Source organism: Eurytemora carolleeae, unplaced genomic scaffold (assembly GCF_000591075.1).
Source record: "Eurytemora carolleeae unplaced genomic scaffold, Eaff_2.0 scaffold497, whole genome shotgun sequence".
Lineage (NCBI taxonomy): Eukaryota > Metazoa > Arthropoda > Copepoda > Calanoida > Temoridae > Eurytemora > Eurytemora carolleeae.
This window is the reverse complement of record NW_019396482.1, coordinates 190792-205387: the sequence shown is the minus strand read 5'-3', so window position 1 is coordinate 205387 and position 14596 is coordinate 190792. Positions and strand designations below refer to the sequence as shown.

Here is a 14596-nt window from a genome sequence, read left to right as displayed (position 1 = left end):
CCAAAAAAAATCTTTGCCTTCCCCCCTTCTTTCCCCTCTTAAAAATATGTCCCCTTCCATTAATATACATTATACATTATATTGTATACTAACTTATGTTGAATAAGATCCACTTATTTGAAGAAATTGCAGGACATTATATTATTATGGATTTAGTTTCAAGAATAAGAGATCAGAGCTGAAAACTTTAGAATGGTGGATATCATAAAAGGGCTAATGTCATAAATTTCGAGATTAAATATTGCAGTAACTCTGCATGATTTTAAACTTCAGATTAATTATTCGACGGGATATCTGGATATTTCATCTAAAGTTTTCAGTTAGCCCTTTTATGATATCCACCATTCTAAAGTTTTCAGCTCTGAATACTAATTAAATTTTTTCAGATCTTTTCCGTTTGAACCCTGGATGTTAGAGCTATAGAGTTATTTATGTAAAAGAATCAAGCAAACATATCCACAAGTGAAATGCAAGAACAATTAATTATCACTTAAACAGACTTAAAGTGAGATTATGCAATATGTTCACTAAGTGAGTTTAAATGTGTATGTATATAAAGAATTACGTACGGTGAATCATCTTTTCAATTAATCAATATTCAGTAAACGCTCCATGAAAGATTAAGATAGAACTTTACTTCTAAATTATGCACGTTTTGAGATTTATCTTAAAAACCAAGTTCCGTGAGAAAGGCATAATATCAATATGCTTGCTCTGCAATGTATGCAGGAAATGTTAATGTTCAGTAGACCTAATACCGTCAATATTTTAGTCTTACTTTAACATTTCCTATTTTTTTTTTACACAAAGTGAGTTTATTAAACTTTTTCAAAGCTTTAACTTGAATTTTTTCTTATTCTGTTACATGTAGATTGTACAATGTACAATGTGCATGACACATCCAAGTGTTACTAAGATGTAAATTTTGAAGTTTAATTATTAGTTCGGATAGTTCATCATTCGTCATCCTTTCAGATAGTATACTTTCACCTTGTAGGCTCGGAGTGTTATCTATTAGTTAAAAAGTTTTCAAAAACAAAAAAATCGTCTAAAACTGATATCGATATTCGACATAGTTTTACTTTATAAATATTAAAACTTCTTTGTAAACAATCTTGATATCCACCTTCCTCGCGGCCCTGTATCACTGCGTCAGTACAAATTGTTTTCTACATTCAATTAATATTTCGAATAAAGATAAAATTAATAGGTGTTGTTAATGTTGAGTTTTTGTTCCCCTTAAAATCATGATGGTTTTTTTGTATTTTTTTTCGTTCATTATGATGGAGTAAAAACGCTTTAAATTGTATATTATATGATAGTTTGAATAAATTGAATGAACAAGGTTATAGGATGATTGATTGATTTAATGAATGGTTGATTGATTGATTNGTCCCCTTAAAGGGAATATCAGTTTCAACGTAATTGTGTCCTGTCACTCTCTTTACAGTTTCATTTCCTTTAAAAATAGCAAAATAATTGAAATAAAAGCTGGATTATTTTATCTTGAACTTTGAATAACTCTAATTATATTGGAGCCTTAAAAAATGTTAACACCTTAGAAAACGAAAAAAAGTTCTTCGTTGAATTGATGACACATATTAATTAAAGGATCACACAAAGTTACGTTAACAATTCCTTCAGATGGACAGAAGTTGTAATTTCAAGTAACATGTCATTTAAAGAGTAGTATATCCGATTCACAACGGTTTCCCTGATTATACCATAATGTGGAACATATCGTCCTTTTTCTAGCTTAAGAAGTCTGGCAATTTTCTTGAATGTGCACGCAAACATTAGTAAGACACTTATATAGGTAAACCATTATTGAAAATAATAAATTTTCCAGAAAGAAAAACATAAAACGCTTATTTTATCTTGAGCAGACAAAGCTTTAAAATGTACTGTTGTAAATTAGACATTACACAGTCCTTTAAAGGGATCCGTAATACAAATTTCAAGTTTCCCCTCCATAGTACAAGCAAAGATGGCAATGCCCGATTTTCAACCGTACCTTTGTGTAAGTATGAATAAGATGGCAATGTTAAACATTTTAAAACAGGTTATTTTCGATTGTGGTTTGTCTTCAAGAGTCACTTGCGCATTTAAACTGCAGAAAAATAGAAGAAGAAGAGAGAGACTCTAAAGATACAAGATTAACTCTTATGGAAGAAGTTCTTTTGCTTGGACTCAAGGAATCAAATTCATTTTATTGTTTTTCTCGAAAATGTTGGTTAGTTTTCATATTAATTTTTTGGATAAGATGTCATGATGTTGTCCAAGGAAGAGTTAAAAGTTCTCGGATTTCATTCATTCATTATTTCACGACGGATACATTTGATCACATTTTTGAAAAATCCCCTCCCCCCCCCTCCTTGCATAACGCCCTTGTTGTGCTTCTGTGTGTATTAATTGTTTGTATTGTTTAATGGACAGTGTGTGTATAGTATCTATTGTTGTTATTGTCGAATTAATCGTTTTTGTTTTTAATCTTTATAGGTCATTCTTATATTTTATTACTGAACACATTGATTCAGTTAAGAAAGTATAGTGTATGTTTAATATACCTCAATGATGGATATTGATGGATAATGATGGATATTGATGGATAATGATAGATATTGATGGATAATGATGGATATTGATGGATGTTGATGGATATTGATGGATGTTGATGGATATTGATGGATATTGATGGATATTGATGGATATTGATGGATATTGATGGGTATTTATGGGTATTGATGGATATTGATGGGTATTGATGGATATTGATGGATATTGATGGATATTGATGGGTATAGATGGATATTGATGGATATTGATGGATATTGATGGATATTGATGGATATTGATGGGTATTGATGGATATTGATGGATATTGATGGGTATTGATGGGTATTGATGGATATTGATGGATATTGATGGATATTGATGGGTATTGATGGATATTGATGGATATTGATGGGTATTGATGGATATTGATGGATATTGATGGATATTGATGGGTATTGATGGATATTGATGGATATTGATGGATATTGATGGATATTGATGGATAATGATGGATATTGATGGATATTGATGGATATTGATGTTTATTGATGTTTATTGATGGATATTTATGGGTATTGATGGATATTGATGGATATTGATGGGTATCGATGGGTATTGATGGGTATTGATGGATATCAATGGATATCAATGGGTATCAATGTAAATATCCATGTAATAATGATTTAAATATCCATTATCCATGAATAAAGTATTAAAATGAATATTGATGGGTACAGGATAAAGAAGGATACACTTCCTTCTGGAATGACTGTATTAGTTCTGGACTAAGAGGTAAAAAATTTAAAATATTAAAAATAGGTTTCGCTCATTTTATCTGATTAAAATCTGCTTGCAGGAAAATTCAATATTCTATCGTTATAAAATATAAATTGAGGATATCTCCAAGAAATCATCATGAACTTTTTCATATGAATAATAATAAATTATGAATCATTCCCCTTTTCTGCCTTAATAGAGTATATTTTCACGATATAAAGCCGCAGATCTTCATAATGCCCCCCCGCATCACAAATGATGTTTCGGCCCTGGATTTCTTTGTGTTGATCTCCTCCCACTGCAGTACACAGATTTGACACTTCAAATATGGCGGTTCTTCCTAGTTAATACTTACTTGTTGATGTTCAGGATGTATTCTGATAGAACTGGCAATCCGAGGAAGGATAGAGTTGGAACGAGCAGGAATGAGGAGGAAGGGACTTTTAACCAGGTATTGCAAGAGCAGGGGTGTATATTCCCCACCCAGCGGGGGTAGGCAGGGGGCGTATGACCCCCCCCCCCCGAGTTTTTTGATTAATGAACCAAATAAAACAATTATAGAATATGTAGGATCTATTTCTACTTTTTTAGTTTTCCAAGACAATTGTGAGGAAAGAAAATTCAAGCTGAATTATCTGAATTTTCTGAATTTCCAGGAAACTTGCCGGGAAGATAATTTAATCTAAATTGAATTTCCCTCTTGGTTTTTAAGAAACTTTAAGCTAAATGCAATTCTTTCACTTTATTTTCAAGGCTAGTTTTGGGGAAGAAAATTCAAACTAGATTGATTATTTTTTTCCTGGTTTTTTCTTATTATTGACTCACTTTTTTCTTTCTTCTTCCTCTCTCCTTTCAGACTTTTCACTTTTTCTCTTCCCTGTTTGGTCAAATTTTGAGGGGGGAGGGGGTAAAAAAGTAAGAATATACACCCTATTAGCAAGAGAACGTAAAAAACACGAAAGCCGAATTCAGTTCTAGGTGTTATCTGTCAAATATTTGTGCATTAAAGTGAAACGAAAATTATGGAATTGGAATAAAAGTTTGTATTTTCTGGTTTATGTAAATTCTAACGTTGCGAGTTAAGAGCCTCTTTTACTGGTTCATTCTCGTATTTCATGTTAGCTCCCTCCCCCCCTCCCTTCCCCAGCCTTCTTAAAATCTAATTTTTGTGATCCTATCATTCTTAATGTAGTTTGGGAACCCAGCTTTGCCTGGAGTTTTCCCTATAATGTAGCATTTTTAGACCAGGTTAAGAACATTCCTGTGGCCCAATCAAGTACCCCAATAGAAATTTGTGGCTATTCGGTCATCCAATCTGATCAGACATTCAAAAATACTGACAAACAAAGACTACTTACTACATACTACTTTATAGAAAAACTCATTTTTTAGGAAAATAAATTTGAAGAACGCTGATCCTTGTGGTGATGTTCTACTAGACGAGGCTCTCAAACATATCAAGGTTAAAAAGTTTCCATTATAGTCCCCTTAAAGGGAATATCAGTTTCAACGTAATTGTGTCCTGTCACTCTCTTTACAGTTTCATTTCCTTTAAAAATAGCAAAATAATTGAAATAAAAGCTGGATTATTTTATCTTGAACTTTGAATAACTCTAATTATATTGGAGCCTTAAAAAATGTTAACACCTTAGAAAACGAAAAAAAGTTCTTCGTTGAATTGATGACACATATTAATTAAAGGATCACACAAAGTTACGTTAACAATTCCTTCAGATGGACAGAAGTTGTAATTTCAAGTAACATGTCATTTAAAGAGTAGTATATCCGATTCACAACGGTTTCCCTGATTATACCATAATGTGGAACATATCGTCCTTTTTCTAGCTTAAGAAGTCTGGCAATTTTCTTGAATGTTTCTGCACGCAAACATTAGTAAGACACTTATATAGGTAAACCATTATTGAAAATAATAAATTTTCCAGAAAGAAAAACATAAAACGCTTATTTTATCTTGAGCAGACAAAGCTTTAAAATGTACTGTTGTAAATTAGACATTACACAGTCCTTTAAAGGGATCCGTAATACAAATTTCAAGTTTCCCCTCCATAGTACAAGCAAAGATGGCAATGCCCGATTTTCAACCGTACCTTTGTGTAAGTATGAATAAGATGGCAATGTTAAACATTTTAAAACAGGTTATTTTCGATTGTGGTTTGTCTTCAAGAGTCACTTGCGCATTTAAACTGCAGAAAAATATATCTGAATTATCTGAATTAAATACTTTAAACCTATAAAAACGACATTTTACATTATTTATCCTGACAACTTCAAAGGTTTAGTTTAAACTTGTTTAAATTGGTTTAAATTGGTTTAAATTGGTTTAAATTGGTTTAAATTGGTTCAAGTTGGTTTAAGTTGGTTTAAGTTGGTTTAAGTTGGTGTCACTGATTCAAACTGGTTTTAGCTCAAATCAATTGTTTAGGAAACCAACCAGACAGAGACAGTTCAGACCTGGATAGAGTATCTTAGTGGGGAAACATGGAACCCTCTGAAACTAAGGTATTGATTGATTTGATTGATTGATTGACTGGTTATTGAGTTTTTACTGAATAATTTTTATCGCTAAGTGGAATATTCATTCGAACAATGTGTTTCTAATGTCTTATGCTATCTTGAAAATCAAAATATGCTTATTTGCCCTCGTGACCCATATATGTAACACAACATGGGTTAAGAGAATGGACCAGATGAGATAAAATTGGATAAAAGAGGAACCAAGCTAAGGACGGTAGCATTATATACAAGAAACCCAGGGTTTGAATCGATTATTGGTTATTGATAATCTGAAGTAAAAAAGAACCGGTTTGATTCTTTTTAGAATGAAATAAATTTTGTTGATGGATTGATTAATAATAAAATTAATAATATGAAGATATGAACTGGGTTAAAATTCTGGTTCTTGGTCTTAAGGGGTATAAAATGTATTCTGTAAATGTTTAACCAAGAACCATCCAACTGTAGCTGTACTTGAACCCGAACGTTGTTTAAAAGGTACCAGCTGAAGAACGTTAGGGAGAGGTTGGCCAAGAACCTTGTCGAGAAAGGGGTTCTCACCACCGAGAAGCAGAACTTTCTTCTCTTTGACATGACGACCCACCCCATCACCGACAACCTCCAGAAGACGAGGTTGGTGAAGAAGGTTCAGGAGTCCGTCCTCAGTAAATGGGTCAATGATCCTCACAGGTCTGTACACGATAATACATTATACACTATCCACTACAGTAAACAGTACAGTACACATTGCGCGATATTTTATCCACTTATTAAAATTGCAATACATATTTTATTAAAGAGAACAGTCTTGTAAAACTTATTTTCTCATGAGGAAATAGTTTAGATTTCTATTGCTAACATTTTGCTGCAATTTTCTTATGTATAATTAATTTATTATTCTAATATGCCAAATTTGTATTTTTCCCAAATCTTTAATTAAGGAGGGATAAATATAAATAATAGTGTTTGATTAAAAATAAACATTGTAGTTATGAATGGATTTAAATAATAAGAATATTTAATTAAGAATGGATTAATGTATTTTTTTAATTAGGATGAATGAAAAGAAATAAAATGTCTAAGGGTGAATTAGAATAATCATGAAAAAAAAACAATTAACTTTTAATTCAGATGAATATTGATATTTAATTAAGGATGGATAAAAGAACTCTATCCTTGATATTTCTGGCGCACAGCTCTGATGTTCTAGAAAACGCATTTGCCCCCCTCAGGCAAAATCAACAATAATGTTATGTTATCAATGCTTAGGATCCGGATCCGCAAAAATATTCGGATCCACGGGTCCTAGGAGCAGCAAACTATTAACCAAAAATTGAAAAAAAAAATTTTACCCTCAAAACCCAAATTTGACCTGTGATAATGGAAAGATTATAAAAATTTCCTGATCTCTGAATAGTTCAAGTTTCAGGATAAAAATAAACGGAAAAAAAAGAAAAATTATTTTACCATTCTACTGTTAAAAATAAAAATCAGTAAATCTTGAGGAAATGTTCAAGACTTGGATCCGGATCCGGATCCACATCAAAATAAAATGTATCCTAAGCACTGCATGTTATAAAATGTAGATTTTTGGGGAAATAAAGGATTTATCAATTTAATTTAAGTTCTTGCCGATTCCATTTTTACAAAATCAGTTAAAAATAACAGGGATACATGTTTTAAATCTAGGGAAAGGAAAAAAACTCGGGTGTTAGAGCATAAAATGGGATAATGCCAAACCCTCACAAATACATATAAAAAATCAGTTTTAATTTTAAACCTAAAATGTTGATTTTAATCTAGTGATGACGATTATGATGTAGCAATGAAACGAGTCAGGTAACAAATAAACCCCTTTTTATCCGTTTTATTGTCAGTAGTTGTCCTTTAATGCCAGAATTCGTCAGTAATCGCCCTTATTCGCCGGGATTCGTCCTTATTCTCCATTCTTATGTGACAGGATTCGTCACTTTTCTGCAGGATCTATCAATATTCGCCAGTTTGTCCTCATTTGCCATGATCCGTTCATTTGGCAGGATCTGGCCTTGATTGACATGATCTGTCCTTTTACGCCATGAACAGTTTTTATTCGCCATGAACCGACCTTATTCGCATTGATCTATCCGTATTCGCTATAGTCCGGCCGTTTGTTTGAATTTCAACCAAGAATTACCCCATTCATTCAAAAATAGTGTATTTGCTGATGATTTGGGGGGAAAATGAAAAATTGGACATGAAAAAGACAACTTCTTTCATTCTCTTTCATACTTCATTGAGTTCCCCCTAAATTCAGCGAAAAAAACCCCAAAAATCTTGATTTTAAATTTAACTTCTGGGGAAGATTATTTTCAACGAGGGGGGTTGGGAGAAAAATGACTTTTTGAGATAATATACAGTATATACGCCCCTGCATATAACTATTATACATATGTAGCATTAATGATAAAGCACAAGTTAAATCTAATAAATGTCAATGATTTTTATTTTAAGAATTTGATTATAAGCTTTGTATGTTTATAAATAAGTAAATGAACTTATGAACAAGTGGTATTTAAAGACAAGTGTTCCTTAGTTGATAATTAGTAATAATCTTTTCAAAATATTAGGATCCTTTGGGATTAAATTTGTCATTTTTATCTTTTATTTTTACAAAATGGCTTCAGACAAAATTGTGATTTTTTAAATTTACAATTTTATGCGATTTTTTTATATTTCACGAAAATAATTTTTGATGAATATATTATCCCTCTTTAATTTTTCTGTTGTTAAAGGAAAAACGAGTTTAATCCACAAATGTGCCTTAAGTCGCCATATTAGAAATATCTAAGAATCTTTTTTTGTTCTTTTCTAAATGAGATCAACATTTTCAAAACACAAGTTTTTATCTTACTCAGACTAATTACTACAACAAAAATTATAATTTAATTATTTTAGGGACCTCCTTGATCTTGATATAGAGGCGGAGTCTGCTAAGCAAGGAACCAATGAACTGATGTGGGCAGTCTTTGCAGCCTTCACCAAGTAGATATCCTCTACTCTCATCACACAGTTCAACATATGGTTATTAAAGATCACATTTTCAGACCAAAACAGCTGTTCCAAATATTTCAACTGTGCTATTTAAATCAGCTGTTCTGTTCAAATCAGCTGTTCTGAATATTTCAGTTTTTCTGATTAAATCATCTGTTTTGATCAAATCAGCTGTTCTGATAAAATCAGCTGTATTGATTAAATCTGTTGTTCTGATTATATCAGTTGTTCTGATTAAATCAGTTGTTCTGCTTAAATCAGCTGTTCTGATTAAATCAGTTGTTCTGATTAAATCAGTTGTTCTACTTAAATCAGCTGTTATGATTAAATCAGCTGTTCTGATTAAATCAGTTGTTCTGATTAAATCAGTTGTTCTGATTAAATCAGTTGTTCTGATTAAATCAGTTGTTCTGCTTAAATCAGTTGTTCTGCTTAAATCAGCTGTTCTGATTAAATTAGCTGCTGTGGTTAATTTAGATGTCTGATTAATTCAGCTGTCCTGATAAAATCAGTTTTATTTTGACAAAATCAGCGATGCTGTTTGGATCAGTTATCATCAGATGAACAAATCAGACTTTTTAAACTAAGCTGTTTTTAAAACAATAGCTGTTATGTACAACTAAGCTGTTGTGTATAAACCAACATGACTAGTGAGTAGAGACTACCTGTTCTGCTGATCGATATCCATTATTCAGTAGTGTACTTGATAAACGCCTTTATTCTGAATTTGCACAAAATTTAGGTTTTTTTATGCAAAAAGTCAAAAACCTCCTCGAAATTTAATCAATCCAATCATTCCTTTTTGCTGAAGTTTATTCCCCATAAAATCCTTAATTAATTGCATTTACATTTTTCTTCATGTTAACAGTTTCAATATTACCTTAAAATTCTAGATTTTCTTTAGTGAAAGGCTTAACCCGTGATATTTTGTATTCATCATTTATCAGCTCGGAACTTTATGTTTTCACTTTGGATAAACTTGTATTTTTGACTTCATATAAATATTTGGTTTTGGGTTTTTAGTATTTAACGCTTCATAGATACAAGCAAGGGTCCACAAACCTTTCAGTAAAAAAACACTGAGAATTTTCAGCGGCAGCTTGTTTTTCTTTTAATCGAAAAGGTGCAAAAATGGTTTGTGGACTTCTATATCGCAGGATTATATATACTTATACTGTTAAACGTACTTTGAGTACATGTGAGGAATGTGTATCCATATAATTAAACATAGAAAAATAGTATGTAATGCTTTTAAAAACTTTTTTTTGTAACGATCCGAAAAATTTTAGATTTCAAGTTTTATTTTCAATATGATTTTTGAGACGAACAGAAATTGCATTTTCCATCCATCACATTGTTTTGAGTGAAACGACAAATAATTATAAAAACTATTTATCTGTTTTAGTGTTGATTTATTTTTAAATAAATATAAAACATAACAATAAGAAATAATTCACTTTTCAGATTTTAAAAGAAAAATGAAGGTAAAGCGGCAGAAGAGGGTTGCGAAAATTCTAAAATATTTTCATCTAAATTTTGGTTTTCGGCGGCCATTCAATCTGGTCGTCGACGGAACCTTCTGCGCCGGATGTTTGGAGGCGAAGGTTAAAATCAAGGAGCAGATGCCTAAGTAGGTTTATTTTCAGACGTCAATATTTTTAAGAACCCTTCCCCCCCCCCCCAATCATTTTTAAGATTGGGGGGGGGGAGGATGAATGAAAAATTATGACCTAACAAAAGTTAGTTTTTTCATCCTTTTTCATTCTACTTGTCCAAAAAAAAAATTTGTCTTTCTCCAATATAGCGAATAAAAACTTTTAAAAAAGTTATAAATACCCAACTTTTATGGGGAACAAAAAGGATTTTCAAAGCAATGTGGGGTTCGATGATTTTTCAAGAAAAAATACACCCGTGTTTATTTTCAACCCTTTAAACTTTCTGACTTCTCCTCCCCCTCCTTAAACTGACTAAGACTGTTCTTAATATTTAAAAAAGAAATTGAATAACCGAAAAGCTTAATTGATTGATTGATTAAAAACGAACTTGAATTTTCTTAAAAGGCTTTAACAGTTTCATCTGCGACTTGTAAATCCTTATTTCAATCCCAGTTTAGCACAATCATAATGGGATTGCAATGTGGTCAAAGGGTTTTAAGTCTGATTTATTGATTTAAAAAAAAATAATTTGAATTGTAGAAATTGAACGGTATTCGTATTGTTTATGCGATTTGGAATAGCGGAATAGCAATGAAAATGTAGTAACTATCTATAAGCGTTGCATTCAGTCAGCAGAGATTTCTTTAAAAATGTAAAATAAGGTTCGGGACCTGGCTGAGCGCTGTAACAACTGAATATATACACTTTACAGTACACTACAGTCATAATCAGAAAGTCACGGAATTAATTGACAGCCACAGGCGACCTTTCATATTTATATCTCTGGTAGTTTTGAATGCTCAAAAAAGACGGACTACATTTTAAAAATTACAGGACTAGATCTATTTTGAATTATCGTTTTATCAATCATATTTGTGAAATCATATTTTAGTGTCGTCTGATAATCGTAAATTAATTCCGGATCTGATTTGGACTGTATTATTTATTATATAAAGGCATTTGTGTTATCCGTGGGCTTGATGTTTTTTCCTTCAAACTTTTTCATCCTACTTTCCGGAGTATATATTTCCTTTATAAGTTTTAGGATTTGAGAGAACTAATATGTTAAATTTTTGATGCCTTTTTATTCAAAAATTTGAGAGAAGGAAAGATTCGCAAATTTTGTTTATTGAGTTACGAAGGAGCCCCCTCAACAAATGATTACAACTATTTTGAATATACAAATAGTGGTAATTGCTCAAAAAAGTAAATTTTTACTAAAACAAACGAGATTTTCGATGAATCGAATTTTTTTGGGATGGAAAAACAATATTTGATATGAAATTTCTAATCTTTTTTATTTTGTCATAAAATAATTGATTTCTTTTTACTTTTTTTTTAGTTAAGTTTTTAATAAATATAAGTAATCATCCTTTTCAACTTCCCATATCATACATCGTTATTCGTGAACCAGATGGATAAAAATATTTTAAAATCTTTATTTAAAAAAAAATAAATAATGTGTCCAGCATTTGAATTAGTTCAGTGTGAAGACTGAATTTTTTTATCGTTAATTTTTTAAATTTAAATTTTTAACAATATGTATAAATTAAAATAGATGATGGTCGAAACAATTTACATCATTTTCTGCACTACACTTCTTGTTCTCGAATTTTCTTCCTTGTGATGGAGCTTCCATCATGTTCTTGGTTAAACCACACTTCTTGTTCTCCAATTTTCTTCCTTGTGATGCAGTTTCCATCATGTTCTTGGTTAAATCACTACACTTCTTGTTCTCGAATTTTCTTCCTTGTGATGGAGCTTCCATCATGTTCTTGGTTAAATCACTACACTTCTTGTTCTCCAATTTTCTTCCTTGTGATGGAGCTTCCATCATGTTCTTGGTTAAACCACTACACTTCTTGTTCTCCAATTTTCTTCCTTGTGATGCAACTTCCATCATGTTCTTGGGTAAATCACTACAGTTCTTGTTCTCCAATTTTCTTCCTTGATGCAACTTCCATCATGTTCTTGATTAAATCACTACAGTTCTTGTTCTCCAATTTTCTTCCTTGTGATGCAACTTCCATCATGTTCTTGGTTAAATTACTACAGTTCTTGTTCTCCAATTTTCTTCCTTGTGATGCAACTTCCATCATGTTCTTGGTTAAATGTTGAAAGAAGGAAGATTGAACTTTAAAATGTGATAATACAGTGTTGTGTAAGATTTTACATCATCAGTTTAATGCTAAAATTCTATTTGATTCTATATCAGGATTAATCTACTGAAGATTGCTGCAAGGCAGGAAACATCATGTTTTAGAAACCTCATTGAACATACAATCAAACTCTACGGACATGTTAGCACTTTCTGTAAGTGCTTATAAAGCATCTCCTATAGTTATCCTCCAGAATCCATGCTCTTTCAGGCATATGAAAAAGAAGATCTAATATAGACCAGGGTAAGATGGAGAACTCAACCCTGTTTTCATTGTATTATAACCTACAGGTCGTTGTACTTTATCTCTAGGTTGATTGTTGATAATAATAATAATAATGAGATTCTAAAATATATTGAAATGTTTTAATTTGAAGCTGTAATTCTATTTAATTTTATATTTAGATATATTGGAGAGTGCAAGCTGGTAACTACTGGATGCTGTATCACAGAAATAGAATCTCTAGGTAACCAACTAAGTTACTGGCGTGTAAATTTTTCAGAATTACCCCCCGAGAATTAATCTTATCCTCAGTAAAAATTTTCCTAATTCAGCGAATAAAACCCTTAAAAATTTGTTTATAAAGGGTCCGCCAAGTAACTTTTTTTTGAAAATGCTATAAAAAACTACTGAATATTTTCTAAAATTTTTTTTTATTTGAAAGTAAAATCCTTCCGGTTAATAATGGAAAATAATTTCATACAAATGCAGTAGCCTACACGATCGGTACAATTAAGCTACACTCGATGTTTTGCGCCCTGATTTTGAAGATCGCATTATCAGCCGCAGAGCTGATGTGGTTTGGCCACCTCGGAGCTGCGATTTGACACCGTTGGACTATTATTTGTGAGAACCCTCAAAGATAAATGTTACGCCGACAAGCCAGAGACAATTGACGCTTTAAAAGACAATATTCGTAAAGGCATTGGTGAAATACAGCTGCACCCAATCAATAATGTGCTTGAAAATTTAACCGATCGTGTAGGCAACCGCATGGCCAGCCGAGGGGACCATTTGAATGAAATTATTTTCCATTATTAACTGAAGGATTGTACTTTCAAATAAAAAGTAAATTTGAGAAAATATTTAGTAGTTTTTTTATAGCATTTAAAAAAAAAAGTTTTTTGGCGGACCCTTTATAACTTTTAGAGAAATTATTCTTTTTTAAAGGGATGGGCACCGGAAGAGGGGTGGGGGAAATTTATAAAATAAAGACATAAAACAAAGTTTTAAGATTTACAAAACATGAATTAGGCGAAACTCATGTAACATACATACAATTTAGGATAACTCAATAGACACACAAACCTGATATTTGTATGTTTAAGGTTCTCCTCAGCTGTACGGTGCTACTCTAATACTCAAGAGCATGGCATTATTTAGGTAAGTTCAACGCTGATACAGTGTTGGCTACAGCGGGACGCTTAAAAATTACATAAATTTCTAAGAGCTTTATTTTTGTTAACTAAAATTTGCATTGGGGGGGAAATTAATATTTTGTATCTGTTACACAATTGAGCACTCCCCCCCCCCTTGAATATGAATCTTTTAAAATATTTTGTATTTTGAACAAATTATAGTGGACTCGACCATTAAAAACAGAAGTTAGAGTTGTTTTTAAACCATTCTTAGCATTGGACCAATTCAAGATTTATGTCTACTTTAAAAATCATGTTAGAGGTAAAATCAGGAAAAAATACGGGTTCACCTAAACTAAGTAAAATGTCTGGATTATTTGGACAAATTTTACTTTGCCACAGAGTATCTTTGTGTGATTCAAAATTTTTGTTTGACTATGAACTAGATACTCATGTGACCAGTCAAGTACAATAGAGGAACACATCTTATAATCGCAGTGCTTAGGATCCAGATCTGGATTTTGGCTTCCTGGATTAATCTTTTTTA

The 14596-nt window shown here is 31.7% G+C and overlaps 4 protein-coding genes across 4 annotated transcripts in view; all 4 read left to right on the top strand.

Moving 5' to 3' along the window:
* LOC111704101 (nuclear transcription factor Y subunit alpha) overlaps window positions 1-1209 on the top strand; it is a gene marked incomplete in the record, with an annotated part of 4194 nt that extends 2985 nt beyond the window's left edge. The window contains 1 exon segment of the mRNA XM_023476235.1: window positions 387-1209.
* Window positions 1210-2121: 912 nt separating this feature from the next.
* LOC111704084 (Golgi phosphoprotein 3 homolog sauron) lies at window positions 2122-10279 on the top strand. Its single transcript, XM_023476222.1, has 9 exons — window positions 2122-2195; window positions 3294-3348; window positions 3703-3784; window positions 4726-4795; window positions 5777-5853; window positions 6346-6537; window positions 7002-7079; window positions 7651-7686; window positions 8782-10279. Exons 1-9 carry the CDS (start codon window positions 2166-2168, stop codon window positions 8870-8872), a joined length of 711 nt encoding a protein of 236 aa, XP_023331990.1. The 5' UTR covers window positions 2122-2165; the 3' UTR covers window positions 8873-10279.
* Window positions 10280-10329: 50 nt separating this feature from the next.
* Window positions 10330-14596, top strand: part of LOC111704083 (rRNA-processing protein UTP23 homolog) — an 8993-nt gene continuing 4726 nt past the window's right edge. The window contains exons 1-3 of the mRNA XM_023476221.1: window positions 10330-10507; window positions 13096-13157; window positions 14020-14074. Of these exons, the coding sequence (XP_023331989.1) occupies window positions 10356-10507; window positions 13096-13157; window positions 14020-14074 (269 nt within the window). The 5' untranslated portion in view covers window positions 10330-10355. The remainder of the gene's footprint in view (window positions 10508-13095; window positions 13158-14019; window positions 14075-14596) is intronic.
* Window positions 10690-14596, top strand: part of LOC111704085 (tetraspanin-31) — a 12885-nt gene continuing 8978 nt past the window's right edge. Inside the window, exon 1 of the mRNA XM_023476224.1 lies at window positions 10690-10702. The gene's annotated coding sequence lies outside the window, so the exon portion shown is untranslated. The remainder of the gene's footprint in view (window positions 10703-14596) is intronic.

Excerpts from the sequence above, each read along its gene's own strand:
- LOC111704084 (XM_023476222.1), top strand. The coding sequence starts at position 2,166 with ATGGAAGAAGTTCTTTTGCTTGGACTCAAG. Across the intron at positions 4,796-5,776 it reads AGGCTCTCAAACATATCAAG|GAAACCAACCAGACAGAGAC; the intron begins GTTAAAAAGTTT and ends TCAATTGTTTAG. Across the intron at positions 6,538-7,001 it reads TGGGTCAATGATCCTCACAG|GATGGATAAAAGAACTCTAT; the intron begins GTCTGTACACGA and ends TATTTAATTAAG.